Genomic DNA, 24,701 nt, shown 5'->3' on the forward strand with positions numbered 1-24,701 from the left:
AAATGATTTCATTTGAACAACAAGAGTTGTTTTGCTAAAAGAAATGGGGCCAGGCTTTCTTCTGTGTCTAATGTCAGACAAACTTGCTGATAAACTTTGATTCAAGCCCAAAATAACAAAAAGGGGACAATTTTATACAATACAGTCATTTGCTTTCATTTAATTTTCAAATTCTCATATAAATATCAAATTGAGGGTAAAACCGCAACCCATCTTTTTTTTATTTTCATCAAATTCTAAATAAAATTCTTGATAATTTGATCATGGGAGGCATAAATACATCGGTTCGGTGGTTCGAGAAAGTCATCTGGGTGTTTAATTTGTAAATATAAATGTTTTAGGTGGCCAACATGTAATTATCTTAAAAAAAGAAAGCTAATCTTCAACCAATAAAAAAAAAACAAAACAAAACATAAATCCAATGTAAAGTAAATCCTCAATGATTTTTTCAATAATCTAACACAATTTAATAGACTAACATCACATTATATAACATAATTCAACTAAAAATTTGTCCAAATAAACCATTACTGCTTAGCATTCAACTATCATTATCTACCAAAATTCCCCCAAACTACAAATATGCAGCTTGGAAAGTAACATTTAAGCATATTACCACGATAAAATAAGCTAGAATTTAAGACAAATTAAATAATAAAAATAAATTATAGAGAGAATAAATATCTCCTGCATTGAATATTATAGAGCAGATGTCTCCAATCAACTGATTCCTCAATTGCGGCTGATTCTTGTACTTTAATCTGAACTGATTCTTCTTCCAAACATATTATCTCTTCAGCCAACTTTGTCACTTTTGCTTGGAATTTGGAAGTTCAGCAAGACCGTAGAAGCATATCCTCGTACTACCTTCTATAATTCTCTCATTTAAGTGAGCTCTATATAAGTTCCAGAATTCAGCACTGTGGTGAATATTTGAGAAAAAAAATATGATTAAAATTAGCAGTTTTGTTCGAGGTTTTGAAACCGGAAGGAACATTAAACTGGAAGAAGAAAATGTTACCGTTTATTAGCTCAGCCAGAGTTGAACGGATGATGTAGTAAATATAAATATTAATTAAATATGATCTAAATGATAAAATAATGATATAATATTGACAAATATAAAGAAGAACAATCTAATAACAGGTAAGAATCAAGTTGGTCAAAGATCTGAAGGCCGTAAAGCTCTACAACACGAGCCTACGGGGGAGTAATACTTCTACACCACAATGTGACGCCCTTACGCCGCTCGGGATCGCACAAAATCGATTGCTCTAGGCTGATATGTGGTTCGACCGATTCACCGATCTACAGATTGAAGCGTTGGTTTGACCGATTCTGGGCGGTTCAAAACCAGAAAGCTTTTTTTAAATGATTCAGATCGAACTGGCCATTAGTTTGCGGTCGAACCAGTCGGTCCGGTTCAGTTTTCTAAACTGGAGGTTTTGTTTATGTAACAACTAGGTGTATCAAATTGGGTTTGCAGGTTCCGGGTCTAATCCAACTCGAAACTAATGGACTGGAACTCTAACCTGAAGATTAAACATATCAAAAATTGCAACCATAAACCAGCCTACATAACCCATTTAATCTATGCATAACAGTTATGAAGTGCGGCTCAAATTTAAGTCCTTTCCGAGTTGGCAGATCAAATTTGGATCAATTTAGGGTTGACGGGTCAGCTCGAACCTGACCAGGAAATTAAACAGGCCAACCCAAATCCAAAACTATAAAGTTAGGTGGTATCCGCTCAATGTTTGGCACTCTTAACGCCAACTGCTGATATAAAAGAAAGCAACAGCTTCATTTGGGGCAACTTCTAAAAACAGCTATAGTGGTAGAAAATATAATCTGCTAGGATTTTTTTTTTTAAATTTATATTTTAAAAACTGTTCTTTGGATAAATAATAATAGAAAATATGATGAAAAAAATAAATTAATTGCAAAATGACACGAAAATATAAACCGCATCAAACAGCCATGAGATTTTAAGGTAAAAAGTCAAGGCCTTACCTCACTTGCGGTAGTGTGAGAAGAGAATAGCCCTTAACATCCCTTCGGATGTCTAGAACAATTATGGCTAGGCGTGAAAGCATTAACGCATCCATGTCGATCAGCTTCTTTATCCTGCCAGAAAAAATTTAGTGAAATTTACACACATACCAGACAAATCTTATGTATTTATATATCTAACACCTAAACTTTAATCTAAAACATAATCAATTCAACTTGAATTCAATACAAATTGAAGTTCAATAAAAAATTTAAACTTGAAGTCTAAATAAATAATCTAATCAATTTCACAGAGCCTAAATTTAAAATAAACCAAACTTAAGCTAAATCTAAATTCAAAACATAAACTAATCTTAAAATAAACGCAGTGAAAACCAACACTAAAATGTAATTAAAAAAAATTGATGTTAAACTCCAAATAAAACATAAATTTAAATTAAATCTAAAACTCAAAATTAAAATCCAAATTAAAACTCAAATTAAACTAAGAATTAATTTTAAACTAAAGTATAACTGAACTTAAACCAAAACCCAAGCCAGCATCAAGCTATTCCGCTCCTCAAATTCTAACCCTTGATTATTGAGGTTAAAAGCCCTGAATCCCTCTATTTCTTGCACTAAGTCCATCAATTTTGCTCTCCCTATTTATCCAGTCAAAAGAGGCGGCTGCCCTCTATCTCTCTCTAGTTTGGCTACAGCAGCAAGGCACGATCTCCCTCTCGGTTTTGGGGTACGAGGCAGCAAGCTGAGTGGAGTGTCCTCTTCCTCTTCCATTCGTATGAAGTTGCAGCCGCTTGCATTCCTGGTTTGCATGATAAAGCTCTGTAATGTAATACTACACGAATGAGGGGGAAGCATGAAATATATGTATGCATAAATATAACTCCAGAAACTTCGAATATCAACATGAAGTCTATCATGACTAACACAAATGTTTAATTTGAACGAATTTGTTCGCTTTGTATGCTCATCAGTGAAATGAAGTCAATGAAAAGATTCATTTCAAGAAAAAACTTACCTTTGCAGAGAGGCTGTCGAGTCCGCTTGGTAGTCAAATTTGTGTAGGTTTTAAGACAAATTTATTGGCTGTTTTGCAATAGAAATTGAGCAGGTTCTAGCAAGAATTGAAGGCTGCTTGGTGGCAAGATTTGAGAAGGTTTTCAGCATATTCAAGGGCTGATTTGCGCAAGAATTGGGTTAGATTTCAGTAAGATTTATGAGGGATTTGAGATCTGTTTTGGTAGCTGCATTTGAGAGGTTCAAGAGAGATTTGCGGTTGTCTGGCAGCAGGATTTCAGCAGTGTTGAAAGCAAGTTTTGTAGGCTGGATTTAAATTCGTCATTTTTTATCTGACAATTTAAGTTAAAATCCTAATTAAATACGTTATCATACAGCCCCCACTTCAACTATTTCAGCTTTTCTCCATAGCTAGTAGCTCTACCACTTTATCAGTGGTGGAAATGAGAATTTTCCTGGCCGCCTATTCTAAAAGCACAATTTCTAGAAATTCTAGAGCTGGCAGTGACAAAGATGCCGGCTTTGTCTGTACATCTTCTCTCCCTTGAGCTTCTCTACTCTAAGCTTAATATTCTAAGAGAAGCTTCTGGGTCACCTCGCTTCAGGGGTAAAATATATATAAATACACAATCGTACAATTTTAAACTATGATATATATGCAATAAAATATATATGATATTAAAATTGTGAGCATTTACATAAATATCACACAAGTCTTATATGACTACATATCTAACCCCTAAATTTTAATTTTTATATTTATAACACTCAAAATCTTTCATATCATATAAAAAATAATACTACTAACTTTTAAAAACACGGCCTTTTAAGCATAAGTACAATGGTGCGCGTGTGTGTGTCTATATATATATATATATATATAATATATATATATATATATATATATATATATAAGGAAATCGGTATTTGGCAGAAGCCCAAATACCGATTTCTCATGCGCTAGGCCCCATGATGAGAGCCCGCGCCATTTGCCTAAATATTCAAGGACCCGGCGCCACTAAGAATCGAACCCGTGGCCTGGGGGACTTACAGTGAACCCCGCCAACCAACAAGCCACAGCTTGAGGCACACACTTGTGTGTGTGTGTGTGTGTGTGTATTTGAGATGATCCAAACTCAAACTCGACTCTAACAAATCAAAGTATATGTTTCAAGGGCAAAAACTATACATAGCCTTGATCATTGAAACACCACCACCAACAACAACAACAAAGCCTTAATCCCGCTACGTGGGGTCGGCCACATGAATCCTTTTCTCCATTGCGTACTATTTAATGTCATATTTTCATTTAGTTCTAATAAATTAAGATCATTTTTCATACAATAAGCCAAAAAAAAAAAAAATTGAAACACCAATTAAATTTTATTAATCAACACACACTTTGAGCATGGAATAATCGATAAGATTCTTTTATATAGTATGATTTTATAAAGTGAGCCTCCACGGCTTGATTCCTTCCAAGTGAATAAAAGAGAATAAACAGATGAGACAAATTATATGAAAATAAAATAAAGTGCACAAATTACACCAAGGAGTTGAAAGTAAGAAACGATGGCTGATTAGATGGAAGATGAGCCTCGACCAAACCTCCAATCACTTCTTTGATCATGAAGTTTTCTATCACTACTCCTTTGACTCTTCCTTGATCTGCCACCTTGCTTGCCAAACTTGTTTGCTTTTTCTTAAACTTGCCTTAATGGATACTTGTTTGCTCCTTGAATATTCACAAACTCCCTGTTGTGTATGCTTAAATTGACATGCTAATTTGACTGTTATAGGAATCCCACCTGTGACTCCACCTGGGGTTATTTTCAAAAACCTAAAAAATTCACTTGTATAATTAATCCATTTTATAATCACTTGGCTCGGTTTTCGAGAAAATGTTGCAGGTACATGCTTCTAATACTCTATATTCTAGCATCAATGATTAGGGTCCCCAATTGAATTGGATATTTTTTTCTCCTCTAAGGACATAAATTTGAATTAGATTTATATCTAACTATGGCATATAGTTGAATTTGAAGATGTTCTCCCTTATTCCTCTTCTTGTAAAATATCTGGTCATGGCTTCTCAAAATACTTCAAAGTACATCGAGAGCTATGACAGACCTAACAATCATGACAGTGATGAACAATTATCCGATTAAATCATATCTTCTAATACTATGGTGACTATCCCATATTCTTCTAATATTATACTCAAAATTTAGAATCAGCTTTGGGTCTTGTCTACGAATTTGTCTTCCCAAGTTGCTATCCCAATCCCAATGCCTAACCACATGATTATTTATCCAATTCCCTATGGAATTATTACTTTTTATGTTCTCCTCCAATGAAAGTATTTCAAGCACAAAGAAGCAGGCGGAAAAGTTGTAATTTCTATATGCTCGAACAAGAAAAAATAGAAAGAAACTATTTTGAATGTTATTACTATCTGAAATATAACAGTCTCTTAATTATTAAGACCACCTAACGGCTTTCTTTTGACCTTATCAATATATTTATTTTTAGTTCTATTGATCTACTAATGCTTTTACCTTGAGCTGTACATTTTTAATGAATTATGATTTATCTTGTTTTTATTTCAAGAAAAAGGTAAGGTTAAGAAAAGTGATGATGAAATAAGAAGGGGAGTCACAGCTTAAGAGAGGGGTCTTAAATGAAATCTTTAGAAAAAGAGAGCCCCCTTTGCCAACTAAAAGAAGAGCAGGAGAGAGGACTCATTAGATGACTTTCTGGATTAAACTCCCCATTATATGAATGAATATCAGAATAAATCATAGGTACAGGATAGATAAGTATTAGAAAAAAAAAATTGAATATTAATTAGGACCTCAAACTATCAAATAATTAAGCATTTAGCTTGATAACCGTGCTTTTATTTATATAATTCAATTTTAGGAGAATAATATTATCCTTTTGATTTGGCTCACCATGCACATGTGGATTTTAGTTTTAAGCTCGACGCCAACTTTGATTCGACATTATAGACCTGAATTTTATACGACTGGGTATGGGTCTAACTTTTGACTTGCCAATTAATGCTCAAGTCTTATAAGTCATTCCTTTCCTGCTTAATAAATCCATTTCATACTTCATAATTGCAGCTTAACCCATTTTCTTTATTTATGTGTTGAATAGAACAGCTTGTTCATTTAACAATTCAAATCACAGAGAGCCGCATAAACCTAAAAAGATAGTTCGGCTATCACAGCTATAGCCAACTAAATTCTTTAAAAAGAAACTATGAAAAAATTGGTCATAAGGATTTAACGTTAAATTTTCAACGCAAAAGTGGTATTTACAAATCTCATAACAGTTGAGAAAATAAGTAATAGAAAGCGCAGAACCATCTTGAATGTGGTGATCAAGATAAACCAAGTTTATAATTTCTTCCTACTTTTTGCAGTGTGGACCAGAGTCTGTTTGGGGTGGCTGCAACTTTTTAAAAAGGTAGTTCTAAAACTATGCAGAAGAAAAAAACTTGGAAAGCTGCAGTGGGAATTATAAACATATATTTTTCCAAAAAATTAGACGATAACTTTTTTATAGTCACTGCACTTTAATAATTTAGGTTTAAAAAAATAAATTCCCAACACAAATATTTCTAAAAAACAGCAAAAAAAATAATTTCTCAAACAAAACTGTAGTGGCAGTTTGAAACACAAAATAGACAAAAAGCTATTCCAGATAGATCAAAAATCTACATTATAATCCCATGATTGCTCTAGTGAATGTTAAGAAACAAACTCAAAGAAGCTAGGCATAAAATTATAAAAATAAACAAAGAGAAAGAGAGAGAGAGAGAGTCACATGCCATACCTGCTAGGAGTTCCGCTTGCAATGTTCACTCGGCTCCTTAGCAATTCAATCTATGATGAAACAAAATTGAAAAGGATATTGTGAGATTTTATAATAAAAGAACATGGATAAAAATTACAAATGAAACGATACAAATCATAATAGAAAGGAATAATTACATACATAGAACTTGAAACATTGACATTTACAAAACTAGCACCTAGGTGATTTTTTTAAACTACCTAACGGATGCATTTATGTGTGCCATGATCAAACTAATGGAAATTTGATAAACATGAAAAACATGGTGATAACGGAGGAAAAAGACTCAAACCATCATGAAAAACCACAATTATTACTACTGAATTCATATGTATACAAACGACTCTTGCAACATGAAATAACGACAACAAACAATAACACAAGCATAAAGACACGCGCATAGACTCCAATAAGGGTGAGTAGCAGGTGGGAATGTTGGCAGCAGCAGGGAGAGGGAACTAGCGATACTGAGGGAAATAGGGCAAGGGACAACTGACTGTAAAGAAGGGGGACTAGCAAGTAGATGACTGCTGGAAGGCATAGGGGTCGACTAGCGGGATGCTAGAGGTGAGTTGGAGGGCAACAGAAAACGAGCAGCCTGTGGGAAGGTGTGGAGAAGGGCTGACAGCCTACTGCAGGTGGTTGGAGGGAGAGCAGCAAGCTGGCGACTGCTGGACTGCATGCGGAAAGATAAATGTCTTGTCGAGGTCCAGCTACAGCCGGAGCACCACCCGGACCCTTGGAGATGGTCACCACCTCAGACTAGTTACAGCCGGAGCACTTTCTCATCCTCAGATACAGCCCCCTGAGAGGAAGAGCACCTCAAAGTTAGTAGTAGAAATCAACAATCATCCAAAAACCTCCACCTCTAACCTCAGAAAACAACACATATATAAAGAGAGGATTGGTAAATAAAATAAGTAAAGAGTAAGATAGGACAGATATATAAAAAGCAAGAAGAGGAATAGGAAAGAAGTAGAGAAGGAATGAAATTATAAAGGGAAGGCATCAGCGAAGAAAAGGAAAGGAAAGAAATTAAATAGAAAAAGGGGACTACAGTTACTGTATCAGATACAGTAACACGTCCGCAGTACTATAGCTGCTATAGTACGCGGGCGGTAAGCTCCCGTGCCATAAAAAACTTTAGGGAGTCTTTTGATATTGTAGTAAAAATTTTAAAAATGAATGAAAGACTCTGCTTCAAAGGAGTTTCTTTTTAAGTCATTCTTGCCCTAAAACATGCTTTAACACTTTGCCTTGAAGAAACTTTAGGGTTCATGTGAACATACATAATATTGAGCATTCCACATAAGGAGTATGAGAGGCAAAAGTTTAAAAATTCTAAGTAACAAACTACACAGGGAAGAACTGATCAAATTATTTAAGGTATAAGATTAGCAATATTTTTCCCTAGTTGTTTAGCATCCATTCAATCTCCCAATAGTATTAATGCTTCCTTAGTTTCCAGACTGCTCTGTTACCAATCAAACCATCTAAATTACTCTCAACTAATCATATTTAGAAATCTCTAACAAATGGATTTGGATGATTTGAATTAGAGACCTAAAATTAACAAGTTTGCCAGTATATCCTATTATATATCATGATCTCTAATATATTATACCAAAACCAAGCTTGATAAATATAAAGGCCATTCAAACCTAGCCCACACAAAAGAATATGCATACATTATATATCATGATATCAAAATAATATAGATAAGATTATATTAAACCGAATTTCATTAAACAAAATAATCAAATATTGTTAATCTATATGTACTCTAAAACCTGATCAACATACTGAATGAGCCAAGCTGAGAATTATGTTTTTAGTTTGCTCCCAAAAATTTCAATTTTTCCTGACCAGTTCATCAAGTCTTTCATTGATTATTTCTAGTCCGTAAAAATCGTATAAAATTGAAATCTATAGAGTAATAGGCAAACCTGCTCTTCCACTTTCATGTGCTTTGCAAAAAGCTTTGCGGGTCGGCAATTTTTGGTATATACTTTCAAACCTCTATATAAAATCATCAAAAATGAGTTAATAAACATAAGAATAGTTGTAAAGTTAGCAATACATGTTAATCGAATTGCTAGAACTACAGGCAAGCATAAGAGGAATATTAGTATGTTGAGGCTTGAATTCATAATCTAATACTACTAATATCTATGATTTTCATACTACAAGCATGCTACTATCTATTCAATCTACATATTATACTTTGTGAGCTAATTTAGTATTTTTGCATTGTATTTTTAAAAATTGTTTAGCATTAGTGTTAGTTTTATACTAGTAATGAGAACAGTGTTAAAATGGATTGTTGACTTGAGTGAGCCATTTTAGTCTCAATAACTAAGAAAGTAATGGGAGCTAAAATAGTCCTCTATGGGGCGGGGTCTGTTTTAGCCTATATTTTAAAAGAGTCTAAAGACTCTTTTGACATTTTTATGGACTCCAGGACTAAAATGACCCCATTTAAATTGTCAAAGGACTATTTTTAACACATTACTAGTAATGCCGAGTGAAACAATAAACAAGAGCATAACTAGTTTGTTAAGCTAAGCTCACCAAAAATTTTCTTCTTGTACGGACACAAACAAATTTTGAATGCCCAATTTGTACAATGAGTGATACCGGAGTTAACTCAAGCTAAAATAGGAAAAATAAATTCTAACCAGACACACTTGAAAGGAAAATTACAACAAACACGACACAACGTTATGCTAAAATACAAAATAACAACAAATGATAACACAAACTCAAATTAGGGTGGATCTTGAGGTAGTGGTGGTGATCGGCGATGGGTTAGAAGGTGGCAAGATGGTGGACGAACTGGTTGGCCAACGTAAAACCGCAAGGAAGCGATTTTCTGGGTTTTAAACAACAGACAAGCAATGAATAATGACGTGGAACATCTATTCTAGATGATGGCAGCAAGCGAAGAGGTGGGACGCAAATTCTGGAAGTGGTGGCGCGTGAGAAGGTAAGGAGCGATGGTTGGGGAGGCCGGAAAAGGCAGGGACAACGGTAAGGTTGCAGAGGGGACGGTCTTGGTGGTTGGAGTTGTAGGAAAATAGCCAGTAGGACGGGAAATGATGGCTGGATTGGGTCTGGATGGCAAGGGACAACGATAAAAACAATAACTGCAGTGTTTTCTGGGGAGAACTACAAGGGGACGGTGAACTGAATAAAAAGAATCAGAGTAGGAAGGTGAGGGTAGGGTAGAAGAGGATAAATACAACCTCGAAAGTGAGATACTGTTGGAGCACTGCTCGATCCTTGGAAGAGAATCATCATCTTGAAACGAGGAACAACCAGAGTACCACTGACTCTTGGATATAATCCTAGAAGAGAGAAACTGGAACCTCAACGACAGTCCTTAATAGAAACACAAAAAAAAATCCCTTTCAAACCCTGCAACACAGAAATAAGAAAGGATTAGAAATGAATGAAAGATTAAATGAAAAATTGGAAAGAAATTAGAAGGGGGGTCGCTCGGTTCGATCGTTCGTGCGACCCACCTCTCACTTTCTGAAAAGAGAAATTGGTGCGCATGACGCAACCCCGCCTCTTTTTTGGACCTCCCACGTCCATGCGGGAGAGATGGTTGTGTCAGTCTCTTGGAGATGGTGACCTCATCAGTTGAAGCTCTCGTTTCCTCGTGATATGGCTTCAGGTCGGCAACGTTAAAGATAGCGAAAATGTCGTAATTTCTCGGTAAGTCAATCATGTATGAGTTATCATTCCAAAGCACATCTTGATAGAATAATTATTCATCATCTTTTGGCACATCTTCAGATGGAGTTGTATATTAATGTAGATTTTCATAAAGTAATTCTCAAGCTATTAGATCTGTACTTTACTTCTTCCACTCTTCATATTGGATCGAACGTATCTGATAAATAAGTACGCAAGGAGGAATCAACTCTAAGACAAAATCTATGGCAAGTTGGGTCATACTAAAATGTAACGACTCAAGATAGATCTATTCTTCTTCTCTGAAAGGACCTGAATCCTATTGTAGAATATTTATTCCTACAAAGCACTTCAGGCGATTTCCAATATTGTGGTTCATCTATCTTGCCCGATCAGTTGTCGGTAGATATACTGCTGAACTAAATTTAATACCCTAACGACTCTCTATTGGCTTCTAGAAGTGGCGTAATAGATTCTTATATAGGGCATACTAGACCTCCCTCAACAGTGGCAACTTAAGTAGCCTATATATTTGAGAAATATGATCTTCTCTTATTTGGGATTGTCATGTGTCTGATATCAACTCCTCAAATTAATGGCATTCTTGGATATCCAATGTGAGTCCTACTGATGCGCCTCTCAATATCTATAAAATGGCAGCTCGAGGCATTACAATCTCATACTCTGCATGAACTTCCATTACCTTATACTCACTGCCTTCTAGAAACAGCTAATATTAACTCAATTGGAGTCTCTCTCCTGTATTCCACTGACGTCACTTCCTCATCGATTGTAAGTTGTGAATCCTCTCTGAAATCTTCATCTTCTTCTGGATCACTATTTATTTCTTCAATTGGTAATTGATCTGTGATAGGATCATTCTCCTGAATGTGCAATTTGATTCAGTATGCCCAAATCTATGACAATTGAAACCCTTCTGGGATGAAAGGGTTGAGACAAATTTGAGAATACATATTAGTTAGACCTGTTCTCCACTTTGACCAAGTGCCTCCTCAGGCAGGGTCGGCTTGGATGTTCTCCTGAGTATACTATTTTTGTAAAATTATGGATTGGACCCTGCTTATAAGATATGGCGGTCATCCAGTAATATTCTCTCCACTTTTGAAATTAGGATTTGCACATCCTGTCTGTAATGAACTGGAGGATATTGGTGTTATATCTCCCATTTCATCTACGACAAAGTAACAATCTCATTTTTTCCTTCATGTTGGCGTAGGTGCTTTAAATTTTACCATCAAAACAATGTACACTTCTTTAATTTGTTGTCGGCTAGTTCACCATTTCGTCATCTAGTTTCACTATTTTGTCCACTGGTTTCACCATTTCGTCCAATGGACGTCCTGGAACCCAAATAAAAGTTTCACAGTCTAGAGTCACTCGATGAACTTGTCTGAATCAAAGTGATCGTTAAAACATGAAAAATTTATCTTTACATCAAAATCTCAAAATCTTAGATATTTCAGATCAAATCTTTGAAATAGAAGTTCTTCATCTTTGAAATCTTTAACAGACATTCATCTCTCGACTTTTTTTGATATTGTATCCCAAAGCATTGTGGTTTGTTTTCTTTTCCATTGGAATCATCCCTATGAAAGGAATTTAGGTATTCCTTCTTCTCTCCTCTTTAGATCTCGTTACCATGCTTGTAGGTAACCTCTCTCTGGATCCTTAATTTCATCGAGCCTTTGTAGTACTCAATGGACTTGTCGTTGTATCTCTTCCATGGCAAACTCCTGATCAGCTTCTAACAATCGTCTCTGGTATGATTCGATTTGGGTGTAGGCAGGGGTGAAATTGGTGCGAGAATGGTGTAGGGAAGGAAAGAAATTTTTTTTAGAGTGGAGATAAGATTGGGTATTTTTACCCTAGGATATGAATAGGGTTATGCTAGCTCTTAAACTAAATGATATCAAAATCAACCCAAACCATAATAGAAAAAGCAATTAGGTGGTTACAACCAGATACATTTGAAAGGGAAATTATAACAAACATGATACAATGATATGTTAACATAGGAAATAACAACAAATGATAACACACTCAAACTAGGGTGGATCTCAGGGTGATGGTGGGGTGGCCAGATGGTGAACGAGCTGGTTGGCGAACGAAAAACAACAAGGTAATTGTTTCTCGAGCATTGGACAACAAATAATCATTGAATAATGACTTGGAACCGCTGTTTTGGATGATGGCAGCAAGTGGGAAGGATGTATGACATAGGTTCTAGAGGCGGCAAAGCATGAGAAGGTAAGGAGCGGTGGGCGAGGAGGCTGGGAAAGGCAGGGACAGCGGCATGGTTGTGGAAGGGGCGGTTCTGGTGGCTACAATAGCAAGAAAACAACATATAGGGAGGGAGAGGATGGTTGGACTGGATCTAGATAGCAAAAACAACAGTAAAAACAGAGGCTTTTCTGGGGTCCACAGCAAAGGGACAATGAACTGGATGAAGGGGAATCAATGTAGAAAGGCGAGTGGCATGGTAGAAGAGGATAAATACCACATCAGGTTCAAGGTACAAAAAGAAGCACAACTCGCCTTTGGATATATCCATAGAAGAAAGAAACTGAAATGTCGACGACTATCTTAAACAGAAAAAAAATCCTTCTAAACCTTAATACAACACATATATGTAGGAAAAGACTTAAAAGTAAGAAATGATTAAAGGAAACACGGTGAAAATTGGAAAGAAATCTGAGGGGAAACTGCTCAGTTCGACTCAGGGTCGTTCGCACGACCTACCTCTGGCATTTGAGTCGCGGGAGTATCACACGTGAGACGTCATTCCGCCTCTGCTTTGAACCTCCGACATCAATGAGGGAGTGACGCCCGCGTTAATAAGTTTCTTCATGTTATTAAGACCTTCCAAAATTCCTCAAGCATCTTATTTCTCTTGATATTGTCATGCTCTTCCAAAATCCTTCAATCATTGACTCATAGAATATCAATTTACACTTTAACCTAGCACCTATATTCATTTTCAGCATATCAGGCATATCGCATATTAAATTGGATATTATTCATGCTTAAAGTCTCATAAAACTCTTTTATATACAACCAAATCATCTTTTAGCGATTCTTTTCATTTAAATTTACATGAGATTGTAGCATAGGAGAATTTATTGTTTGGAACTTAATCTATATTTGGTGAGTTATTTATATTAGTATTAGAACATAGTGTATTAATTTCCTTGTTACATAAAAGGGGGCTCTCCATTCCTTATCACACCTCATCTCCTCCTACCACACTTCTATCAATTGTCTTACCATCTAAAACACAATGTATACTCCTTCCTTAAAGGTTCATGCTCGTAAACCAAAATTCTCCTACTAAGACACCTCCCTTCATCTAGTCAAGTACAACTGAAAATCCACTTGAACCCAGGCTTTCGTATTTATATCTTATCATTACTTTATGTAAGCGCATATGCGTTTGACTACTCAGTTCACTCTTTTATGTCCTTTTATCATTTATCACCTCCCCTTTGTCAATGCAGTTCGTCTATTTTGTCTATATTCTCAAAAAGTATCAAGAGGTCCTATTCAATCGTAAGCGAAACTAAATAATAGATGCTGAACGGGTGCACTTGTTGATTGTCAAGCAACATAATTTTCTAGGAACCCATTACATGTTACTTAATCTTCAATATTAAGTCCCATATTGATGGTTCAATTGAACACAGCAAGGTGTTATTGGTAGCAAAATAATATACCCAAAATTATGACATCAATTACTCAAATTGATTTATCTCTGAGTTGCTTTACTTCACTTGCTCTTTTTATCATTTCCACCATTAAGTAAAGATGAAATATGTTCAAATTGTACTTCAATTATGCTATTCTCAATGGGAATCTCATTGAAAGATCTTTGTATGGAGTAAATAATTTGCTCAAAGTTAAAAGCCATCGTTAGGTTGAAACAAAGCCTTTATCATTGATTTAACTGCTATAAGATTCTCATTCCAATGGACTATATAGTATTGCTATTAATCATTCTATCTTTATTCAACAATCTTCCCCTAACATAATAGTTCGTGTTGTGTATATTGATGAAATTCTTCTCAGGGAAAATAATGATTAAAAATTACTGAAATTAAGCAATATCTTCAAAAAACATTTTTTTATCAAAGATTTAGGAAATGAGCCTTTTTGGAAGCAAGACTATCAATTCTAACATGGATACTCTACAAACATTCCATGAGAAAATCTTTAAAAATGCTTCTTGCTATCAAAATCAGATTGTTAAACCTATAGATCAAATAATCACAATGCCTGGAAAACAATTATAGAGAGCACATGCAAAATTCACAAAACAAGCATCAGAAGACTGTCCAAAAAATTTTGAGATATGCCAAGAAATCAACAGAAAAAAAGTATTACTCTCATCATAAAAACAAGTATCTAATAGTTGAAGCCTTCATAGATGTTCATTAAGCTCCATCAATTGAAAATAAGAAGCCAACATCTTAGTGTTATATCTTTGTTGTTTGAAATCTTATGACCTAAAGTAAAAAGCAATTAGTTATGACTAAATCTAATGCTAAGGAAATATTGGGTCGTCGCTCACTCAATAAATGAGATCATACATATCAGAACTCTTATTGGGGGTTTAATTTCCTATTACCTAGCATATGAGTTTTAACTATGACAATCAAGCTGTTTCTAGAAATTCAAACTTCCATGAAAGGATTAAAGATTTTAAAAGTTGGTTGTCACTTTGTCGGGTATGTTTTTATAATGAAGAAGATCATCACCATTTATGTTCCAGTGAAAAATAATTGGTTGATATCATTACTAAGACACTTGGACATCACTTCTTTAAAATTTATGCAATAAGTTAGATCTAAATGACATGCTCGAATTGGAGGAGTATTAGCATACAAAAATATTATTCTTCATCAAAAAAGTTATAAATCTTTAGACAAAGTATATGGTGATGAAATTAATTCTAGTGCATTGAAAGTATGTACATAACCTTGTCCACTATTCCTCAAATGGGAATTAAAATATACCATAAGCACCTTATTTATGATAAAAAGCTAAATTATAAATCCATAGATATTGTGATATTGCATACATAATATTCCATCTAATATAATAAAATTACTTAAATTTTCAGAATAGATAGATCAAATAGAAACTTATTCTCCACTACAATATTGAATTATGTTGCAGAAATTATTTTCGACTTTATAAGAAAATTAAAACACTTAATGCCATTGTAAAATATTTCATTAGATTAAACTCAGAACAAAATGTTTTCATATACTTTTAAAAGTTATAAAGGAAACATGCTCTTAATGCAAAACTTCCAATAAGAACATATAGAGTTCTATCACCTGAGAAGTTCCAATGAGCTTAAAGCAGAGACACTGATAATAAGCACTGCTGGACTTCCAGGTTCAATAGTTCCTTCGAAAAGATTTCCATCACAAAGAACTTCCTTCCATGATTCTCCGAAAGCATCCTTAATATGTTTATTTATATTTTCTGCATCTTGATTGGCATCCTTAGAGAGTTCAACCATGCATGTATCTGCATATTTCAAATCACACCTTAAACATTTGCATATGTTCATAAAAACATTACATACCACTCAATTCTCATGAATTTACATTTCTAACACTTAAATCTTACTTTTTTTTTTTACATTTATGCCACACAAATCTTTTATATAACATTAAAAATGCCACCATTTTAACTTCTAAAGAATGAAATACATCTTTTCATGCATAGCTAAGGTGTTAAGTATGTAAAAATTGAAGTTTAGGTGTTAGATATGTAAATACATAGGATCTGATTGGTGCATATGTAAATCTTCCAGCAGTTTATACAATCAAAATTAATGGCTATTCAATTCAATTCCTTCTGACACGCTACCATATTGAAAATGCATCAAATTACATGTACTTAAAAGCTGAAGATTTTGAATTAGCCCGCAACTTTTTTTGAGTAAGCAAAATCTAAGCAAACACAGTTGCTAAAATCATAAATGGTGCAAATATATATCACTTGATATGCTTAGCTGTTCCAACGGTCTCTATGATCTTTAAAAAAACAAAAAATAATAATAAAGATTAACAACATTAGAATTTGAAAATCACCCAGATGTTACAGCATGGCAAGGCATGTTATCAAAATGAAGAAGTGCTTGCAGTTCATTAGTTGCCATTAAAATTAAGAGTATAGTAATGTTATAATTCAATTTTAAAAAGGATTCGTGATTTTCTTCCATATGTAATGGATAAAATGAAAGTCAATTTTATTTGAAAGAAGAAAAAAAATTACATGAATACATGATTTCAAGGACATTATCCTTGAATAAAAATAGACAAGGCAAATCATTTATGGAATTTATTAAGCGTGCATTTGTTTGAGCTTTTAAACCCATCTTTTCCTCCAAACTGCATTTCTCATTTGTTTGGTTCGTACGTTTCATCAATTAGGTTCATAACAGAGCTTTTGAATTACCGTAGAATCGCGAGCTTTTAAACCCATCTCGGTCTATTTTGCACTATATTATATTTAATTGGAGTTGCTCATAACATCTCTCTTATAAAATCATCTTCTAACTCTTCTTCTTTTTTTCTAATTTTTCCATACATCCATCCTAACGTTGTCATTTTGACTAGAATCAGCATGACTATCATAACCCACATATCAAATTATAACTTCAAAAATGTTTTCCTTTTACAAATCCATAAACTTTCATGTCATATGGCACTCCTCAAGCACTTACCCATTTTCATATCAAGCTTTATATATAAAAGTTATACAATTATATAAACACATATTTTTTTTATAATATCTTTAGGTAGTTAAATGTCTAACCGCAAATACACATCTACTAACAATACACATTATCTTATAATCTTTGCGCTACTAGTCCAAAGCTCCTTATATTTAATAAAACCATCAATCAAACTTTTTACAACTGCTATATGTGAAATATCATCGATCAAAATTGCCATTTGCAACTAAAATGCACTAAGATACCTCACAATAAATACCTTTTATAAGAATCTCCATGTCAACAAAAAAATGGTAGCATTTATTATTAATTCTAAAAGTTATCACACTGAAATGAACAGCTATTTGATTATTCCACAATTGCATCTAATGTTGATCAATTGCTCCATGACATATAACTTGCATTAACTTCACATATGGTTGATGCTCAACTTTTCTACTAAGTAATCCTATAATAAAATCAGGAATCATATTACTCAATACATGCATTTCCATAAACAATCAAATCCATATAAATACCCTATCATTGTTATAAAAAAAAAATCCACTAACTGCCTTATGATGAAGATCAACACATTAAAAAAAATTACTAACATAGACAAATTGAATCTTTAGAATCAATAAGTATTTTCTAATATTGACAGATATTTATCAATTTCGCATCTACTAAAATAATATATCATATTCTCAATCTTTGTGCTGCTACTATGAAGCTCCTTCTCTTTAAAAGAAACCATCAATCTAACTTTTCACCTGCTATAGGAGAAATATCATCTATCAAAACTATCATTTGCAAATAGTATACACTAAGATACCTCACAATGAATATCTTCTATAATAATCTCCATGTCAATATGAAATACCTCACAATGAATTTCTTCTATAATAATCTCCATGTCAATATGAAATGATACCATTTATTATTTATCCAAGAGTAATCAAAGTGAAATTGAAAGCTATTTGATTACTCCGCGACTACATAAAATGCTAATCATTGCTCCATGACAATATAACATATGTAATTTCAACATACCTTTGATATTCAACATTTCTACTAAAAAATCCTATATAAAAATGAAGTATCTATCAAAAAATTTTCCCCTTACTACCTTATAATAAAAGTCAGCACATTAAAAATATTACTAGCATAAACCCAAATTGAATCTTTGATACATACCGGTAAGATTTTGCTAAGTAAATAGTCTATTGTATACGCCCGCAATGTCAATGTACAACTTAATTTTGATTACCCAATAATTATTCCATAGAATCTCCATTGCTTCTAAATATTGATACTAAAATGTCTCCTCCAATCATTTATCATCTTTTAGATTTATTTCATTACAAAAATTTACTAATCAAACTTTCCAAAAATATCTTTTATAACTCTAGAAATCTAAATAGTTATCTCATCCTAACCTTAAGGTAACTCAGGTACAATATCCTGGATAAGTTTCTAGTAATCTTCATCATTATGTTCATTTTAGTCTTATAATATAAAAATCTCCCTAAGAATTGTAATTTAACAATCTATGCACTTCTCATATCTAAATACTTACAACAAAAAAAATCAAGTTCAGCATAAGCTATCAAAATTTTATCCAAAAATCACCTTCGTAATCTGTTTACAGAAACTTAAAATAAACTACCAATGGGTAAACCATGTTGTTTCCACCAACAATAGTAAAATGGAAATAAATAGAATGCTAGCAGAGATTTCTCCTCGCACTGTAAGTTACCACAATACCATATCTTAGAGAGAACTCCAACCCTCTTACTCTCTTCACTAGTCACAGCATGGCTCATCTTGACCTCTGGAAATTATGCTTAAACGAGACAACAAATTCCAAACAACTCCGATTATCCAAATCCCAAAATGCAAAATTTAATCTATTCTTAAAAATCTTCTGAACATAAGAAACAACGCATAAATAAATAAAGAAACTATACCTCTGTACGCCTCCAACTCCAATGGCGATAGTTTGGATTTATTTGCTGACTGGAAGCGATCCAAGAAGAAATCAAGTTGCTGCGCGGCTGGAAGTGATGAGAGAAGCACAGTTTCAACCTTTGAATTTACTATCTCCTTCTTCGTCGTCCTCACCTCCTCCTTATCCTTACCCTTCTCCTTGATGTCGTCAATGAACTTGTTCTTCCCAAGAGGTACGAAGTTAGCGTTTTTACGATTAAACTTCTTACTCTTGTTTCTGCTGATAGCAGATCGTGCCTTCAGAGGATGGTTGCCCTTCAGCTTCTTTCGCTTAGGAGATTTTGGCTTATCGATCGCCATTATTTTTCCTCGCTCGAATTTTGATAGTATTTATAGCGTTTGCTCAAATTTTAAAGAACTTGTGACCAAGGCTTGGGGTTTAGTTTTAAGATTTAGGATTTAGGGTTTAGAATTTAATGGATAAAATATTAGATTTAGGGTTTAGGGTCTAGACACTCAATATTACATGCTGAGATGGGGCCCAATCATGCCGAACTAGCACTCGACAGTTGCCAAACGACTTGACGTAATATTTTCTCATATAGTAGGACCCTGTTTAACAGGTTTATGTATTGAGTTTATTAAATCTAGCCAAACATTAAATCAAACGAGTTCTATGAATTTATAAAATTTCAGATTTAAGATCTGAATTTAGCATTCGATTCATGTAAACTTTGATTCATGTAAAATTTGTATTTAATAAATCAGACAAAATTGTTGATTTATTGAATCCTAATTTACTAAATCCCGCTAAGTCTAAATTCTGAGCAAACTCATTACATGACCATAAGAGGTTGAGGCATGTTCGAATGAGTATCTAAATATGCATGAAGACCCATTAATTATAATTTATGAATTTTCAATAAAATTAAATTTCACTTATCATAATATTTAATAATTAGAATTTGTTTGTAATTATTTTTAGATTTTTGTTTTTTATTTTAAAAATATATATGTTTAGTTTAGTTTTTACCTTCTTTTATTCTTCATTTTAAATAATAAATTAGGTTATTTCTAAAAGTATGTTGAGTTTTTTCAAAAATAATTTATTTCAAATAAAAATACAAGTAAAATAAAACTATAATAAATTAATTATTATGTTTTTACTTAATATTAATTATATATTTATTAGTATTGACCCATTTAAGAATTATCAGTGTAATTAAATTTTCTTTTAATATACCCAATTCTATTGCATTTAAATATCTAACAACTAACCTTTATTTTTTTACATTAATATTTCATAAATTTTTCACATCACATAAAAAATACCATCATCTTAATTTAAAAAAATAAGTAAAATTTCACTCTTCAAGCACAGCTAAAGTGGCATATAATGTTGTCAAAGCGGCTCGTTGTTCGCGAACAGTTCGTGTTCGGCTCGTTAAGAAGCTTGTGCTCAAATCGTTTGCTAAGTTAACGAGCCGAGCACGAATAATTTTTTTTAAGGTTGATATATAATGAGTGAATAAAGATTTGTTCATTCATGTTCAACTCATTTTAGCTAAAAATAATTAAATTGATGAGTGGTATTTTTAAAAAATTTAATTGACTTCAAAACTACAAAGATTTATAATAAATTAAAATTATTACTTTAAAAATAAAATAAAAACATATTAAATTATATTTAAATAATATTTAAATATAAATAATAAGATTTAAATATTTGCATCAACCCTTAACATCCTATGATTATGTGACTAGAGTTGCCAAGATGATTATTTGTTCACAATTGCTCGTTTTTGTCTCGCCAAGCAACCGAACACGAACACATTTTTTTTTTTTGAAATATAAACGAGCCAAACATGAACAGTGGATTTTTTAATGAGTCGAACGCGAGCTAAGCCTGAACTCTCTTGTGTTTAACTCGTTTACACCCCTAGTGGCCATATACAAAAAATTGAAGTTTTGGTGTGAGATATAATACACGGAAATAGACTCCTATTTAGGGGTGTAAACGAGCCGAACACGAGCGAGCCCAAGCTTAGATCGTGTTCGTCTCCTTTATATTTTGAGCTCAAAAAGTGTGTTCATTTTTGGCTCGTTTTCTTAGCGCGTCGTTCACGAACAAAAAGTCGTTTTGACAACTCTAATCACGTAGTCATAAGATGTTAATGATTGAGGCATGATTTAAAACTGATTTAAAACATCATTTTAAAACATCATTTAAAACTAATTTAATATTTTTTATTCTATTTTCTTAATTAATACTTTTAATTGATTATAAATCTTTGCAGTCAATTATTTTTTAAAAAATACTACTCATCATTATATATATATATATATATAAATTAAAGAACAACTCGTGCCTCCTTACACGTTAATATTAAAAGAGATCACAAAATAGAGTTGGGATAGTGGATCTCCATCTAAAAAAAATATTTCATGATCCTAGGGGTTTCATCATTCATATTACAACTCCACGCAAAAAAGTCAAAATAACATGTGTATTTAACTAAAAGTATATTAAAATAAAAAGAATACCCAAAAACTACATGTATACCAAAATCAATTTCAACATTGAAGAAGTAGAGCAAAAGCAGAGTTGTGGCTACTTTGTCCATTGAGATCAGCAACAAAAAAGATCAAACCCTACAAACAGCAATGTATTTCTTGGGCAGAACAAAGTGGGGCTGCAGCAAGCAAAGCTCAACAACCAGTGAAAGCAATGTAAGCGAAGATAACACTGTGTATAAATCAAAAGTAAATAAGTCAGCAGAATCATCTCAAGATCAATCTCCCATTACTCAGTAAAGCAATAGAAGCAGAAAGGGATATTGTCAAAATTCCAGTAATCCAGAATGGCCTCGATTAGGTCCGCCGGTAACACCCAAAGTAGCCATAATAATATATAGTACAAATTCAAGGCAACCAAAAATGTAACAGAGTATGCCAATAAAACATTTTAACATATAGTCAAGCATACACAAAGTATGCCAAAAAATATTCCCCACAAAGGACAAATCCAGACAGAAAAGGCCCAAATCAACAAAAGGAATCCGGAAGAAGTAACAATATTAACATAAGAAATATAAGAACAACATCACCCAAAATCAGCTGTCCAGAGGATAAATTGAAGCTAAGAAAAACCAAAAATAGGTCAGTACCCTGCAAACACAGTCCGGACCGACACAGGCAACCATCATCCATCTAAAAGGCAAAGAAAATCATCCTTCCAACTAACCAAAGTCTGCCACAATAATCTCAAAACAGAAAACCAAAAATCGAGTGACGGGGAAAAAAAAGTAAGACAAAGTATGAGGTTTCCTTATCAACTCCCAAAAATCCAGGCCAAACAAGAGATCCAAGAATTCATTTAAGACCAATATCCAGGTAAGACAGGCTTGTGCAAAACAGTCTTCCAGCATCCATCCAAATAAATATAGACATAGAAAAACTGCAACCCTGAAAAACCAATCCAGCAGTCCAAAGAAAAAACTGCCACATTAAGCCCAATACAGAGACCAAAGACAAAGTAAAGTGAAGCATAATTAAATTCTAATATAAGGAGCTTCTGATAAGTCTCTTTGAATAAGAGTGTAGCATAGGAGGGGTAGTAACCCCAACAAAAGCACTGTGCACTTTCTATTTTGTCATCCAATCCGCATATTGGTTCCCTTCTCTATAAGTAAATGAGTAAAGAATATTAATGTGTTGCATATCAATATAATGTCAAATCCTTCTCATTAGTGAAATAATGTACCAAGCAGGTTTAACGTTAGCCATTAGCATGTTAAACAAAGTTTCAGAGGTGCAGCAAGCACTGCGTTAGTCTCTGCCTTCAGAGAAGAAATAGCTATACAAGGGGAGGCAAAATAAGCAATATATTTACCACGATGATCTTTAATCAACCCTCTCATACCCGTATAAGCAGTAAAATAACTCCCATATGTATTAACTTTAAGTCAGCCATGGGGGGTAATGCCCATTTGATAAAAATGGGTTTCCTATCCCTACCCATAATAGAAGCCTGACCATTAGTTAACTTCCAAGCTTTGTGAAAATGAGCCACTGCTAAAATAGATATGGTGAAGGGAGTGCGACACAAAGTTTCATGTTTTTAACTATTCCTAGCCATCCAAATAATCCATAGGACAAAAACAGGGAAATAAAAGAGATTTTTGAAAGAAGGATCAAAATCCTTTAAAATCCCCATGACAGATTTCAGTGTCAAGTGCAAGGGCCAAGTGATACCAAAGGAGCACCCAATACGTTGTCAATCCTCTCTAGCAAAGGGGCAATCAAAAAACAAATGGTCAATTGATTCAACATTCTTTTTGCAATTATAACAAAAAGAGGCAAGTTTCAACCCTTTTAGCTTAAGGATATCATCAAGAGGTAGAAGTTTATAAAAATATCTCCAAAGAAAAAAGGATATGGAAGGAGAAATATATTTATGCCAGGTGTAAACATGTCATTTCCAAGGAGTAAAAGAGTGCAGTTTAGAGTAGAGCATTTTAGTAACAGAGGATCTAGTTTGATACTTCAAGAGGGGAACATCCTTATTATGAGCTCGAATAGGGATAACAACAATAACAGGTGCTAATTCACCAACTAAAGAATTTAGCAGAGTTAAATTCCAAACACCATCTATCCAACAATCATAAACAAGCAGTTTAGAATCATAACCTGAGGTTTGCATAGTAGAAAAAGAAGAAGTACCTCATTCATCATCCCATAAAGAAATACCACTATCCTCAATGTCCCAAAAAATAAAACAAAGAGCAATATCACGTGCAAAGAAAATGGCATTCCAAAGCTTAGAGTCTGCCACTCTCCAATTAACCATATATGAATGTAAATTTTACAGTACTTATGACCCATAATGACCCCCCAAACGAAATTTGAACCAAAGTTTGCACATTTTAATATCAATAGTTTGCTGTAGAGTTTTAAACCCAAGCCCACCAGCACAAAGAGACTTGCAATTATACTGCCAATTAGTCCAACTCTTAGAAGATCTAGAGCCCTGCCAAAGAAATTTGTTGAAGATAATTTCGAGATTCTTTTGGGTGCTTTTCTTAGTTATGAGAACTTTTATAAAGCAGAGAGAAAGTGTACATAAGACACTTCTCAACAAAGTGAGCCTACCCCCATTAGAAAGAAATGAATTTTTCCAATCATTAATCTTGAGTTTAACTTTATCAATCACATCATCCATATAAGTTTGCTTAGTTTTGCTTCTAAGAATATTGACCCCAAGGTACTTAATAGGAAGCTTCAAAATTTTACAACCAGTGAAATGAGAAGCCCAAGCATGGGTGTTAGAGGAAACACCTTTTCCAAAATAAATGGAGCACTTAATCAAGTTAAACATCATACCAGATATGTTTTGGAAATCTTTTAACAT

The 24,701-nt window shown here is 33.6% G+C and overlaps 1 protein-coding gene across 1 annotated transcript; it reads right to left on the minus strand.

The window, feature by feature from the left end:
* Window positions 1-519: 519 nt before the first annotated feature.
* LOC110018448 (protein CMSS1) lies at window positions 520-19,722 on the minus strand. The gene is made up of 6 exons (XM_020715767.1): window positions 19,312-19,722; window positions 15,951-16,146; window positions 8,841-8,913; window positions 6,874-6,923; window positions 2,014-2,127; window positions 520-920 (listed from the first exon to the last, which is right to left on the minus strand). Exons 1-6 carry the CDS (start codon window positions 19,649-19,651, stop codon window positions 809-811), a joined length of 885 nt encoding a protein of 294 aa, XP_020571426.1. The 5' UTR covers window positions 19,652-19,722; the 3' UTR covers window positions 520-808.
* Between the last annotated feature and the right edge of the window lie 4,979 nt (window positions 19,723-24,701).

This window comes from Phalaenopsis equestris, unplaced genomic scaffold, assembly GCF_001263595.1.
Source record: "Phalaenopsis equestris unplaced genomic scaffold, ASM126359v1 Scaffold000022, whole genome shotgun sequence".
NCBI classification, from domain to species: Eukaryota; Viridiplantae; Streptophyta; class Magnoliopsida; order Asparagales; family Orchidaceae; genus Phalaenopsis; species Phalaenopsis equestris.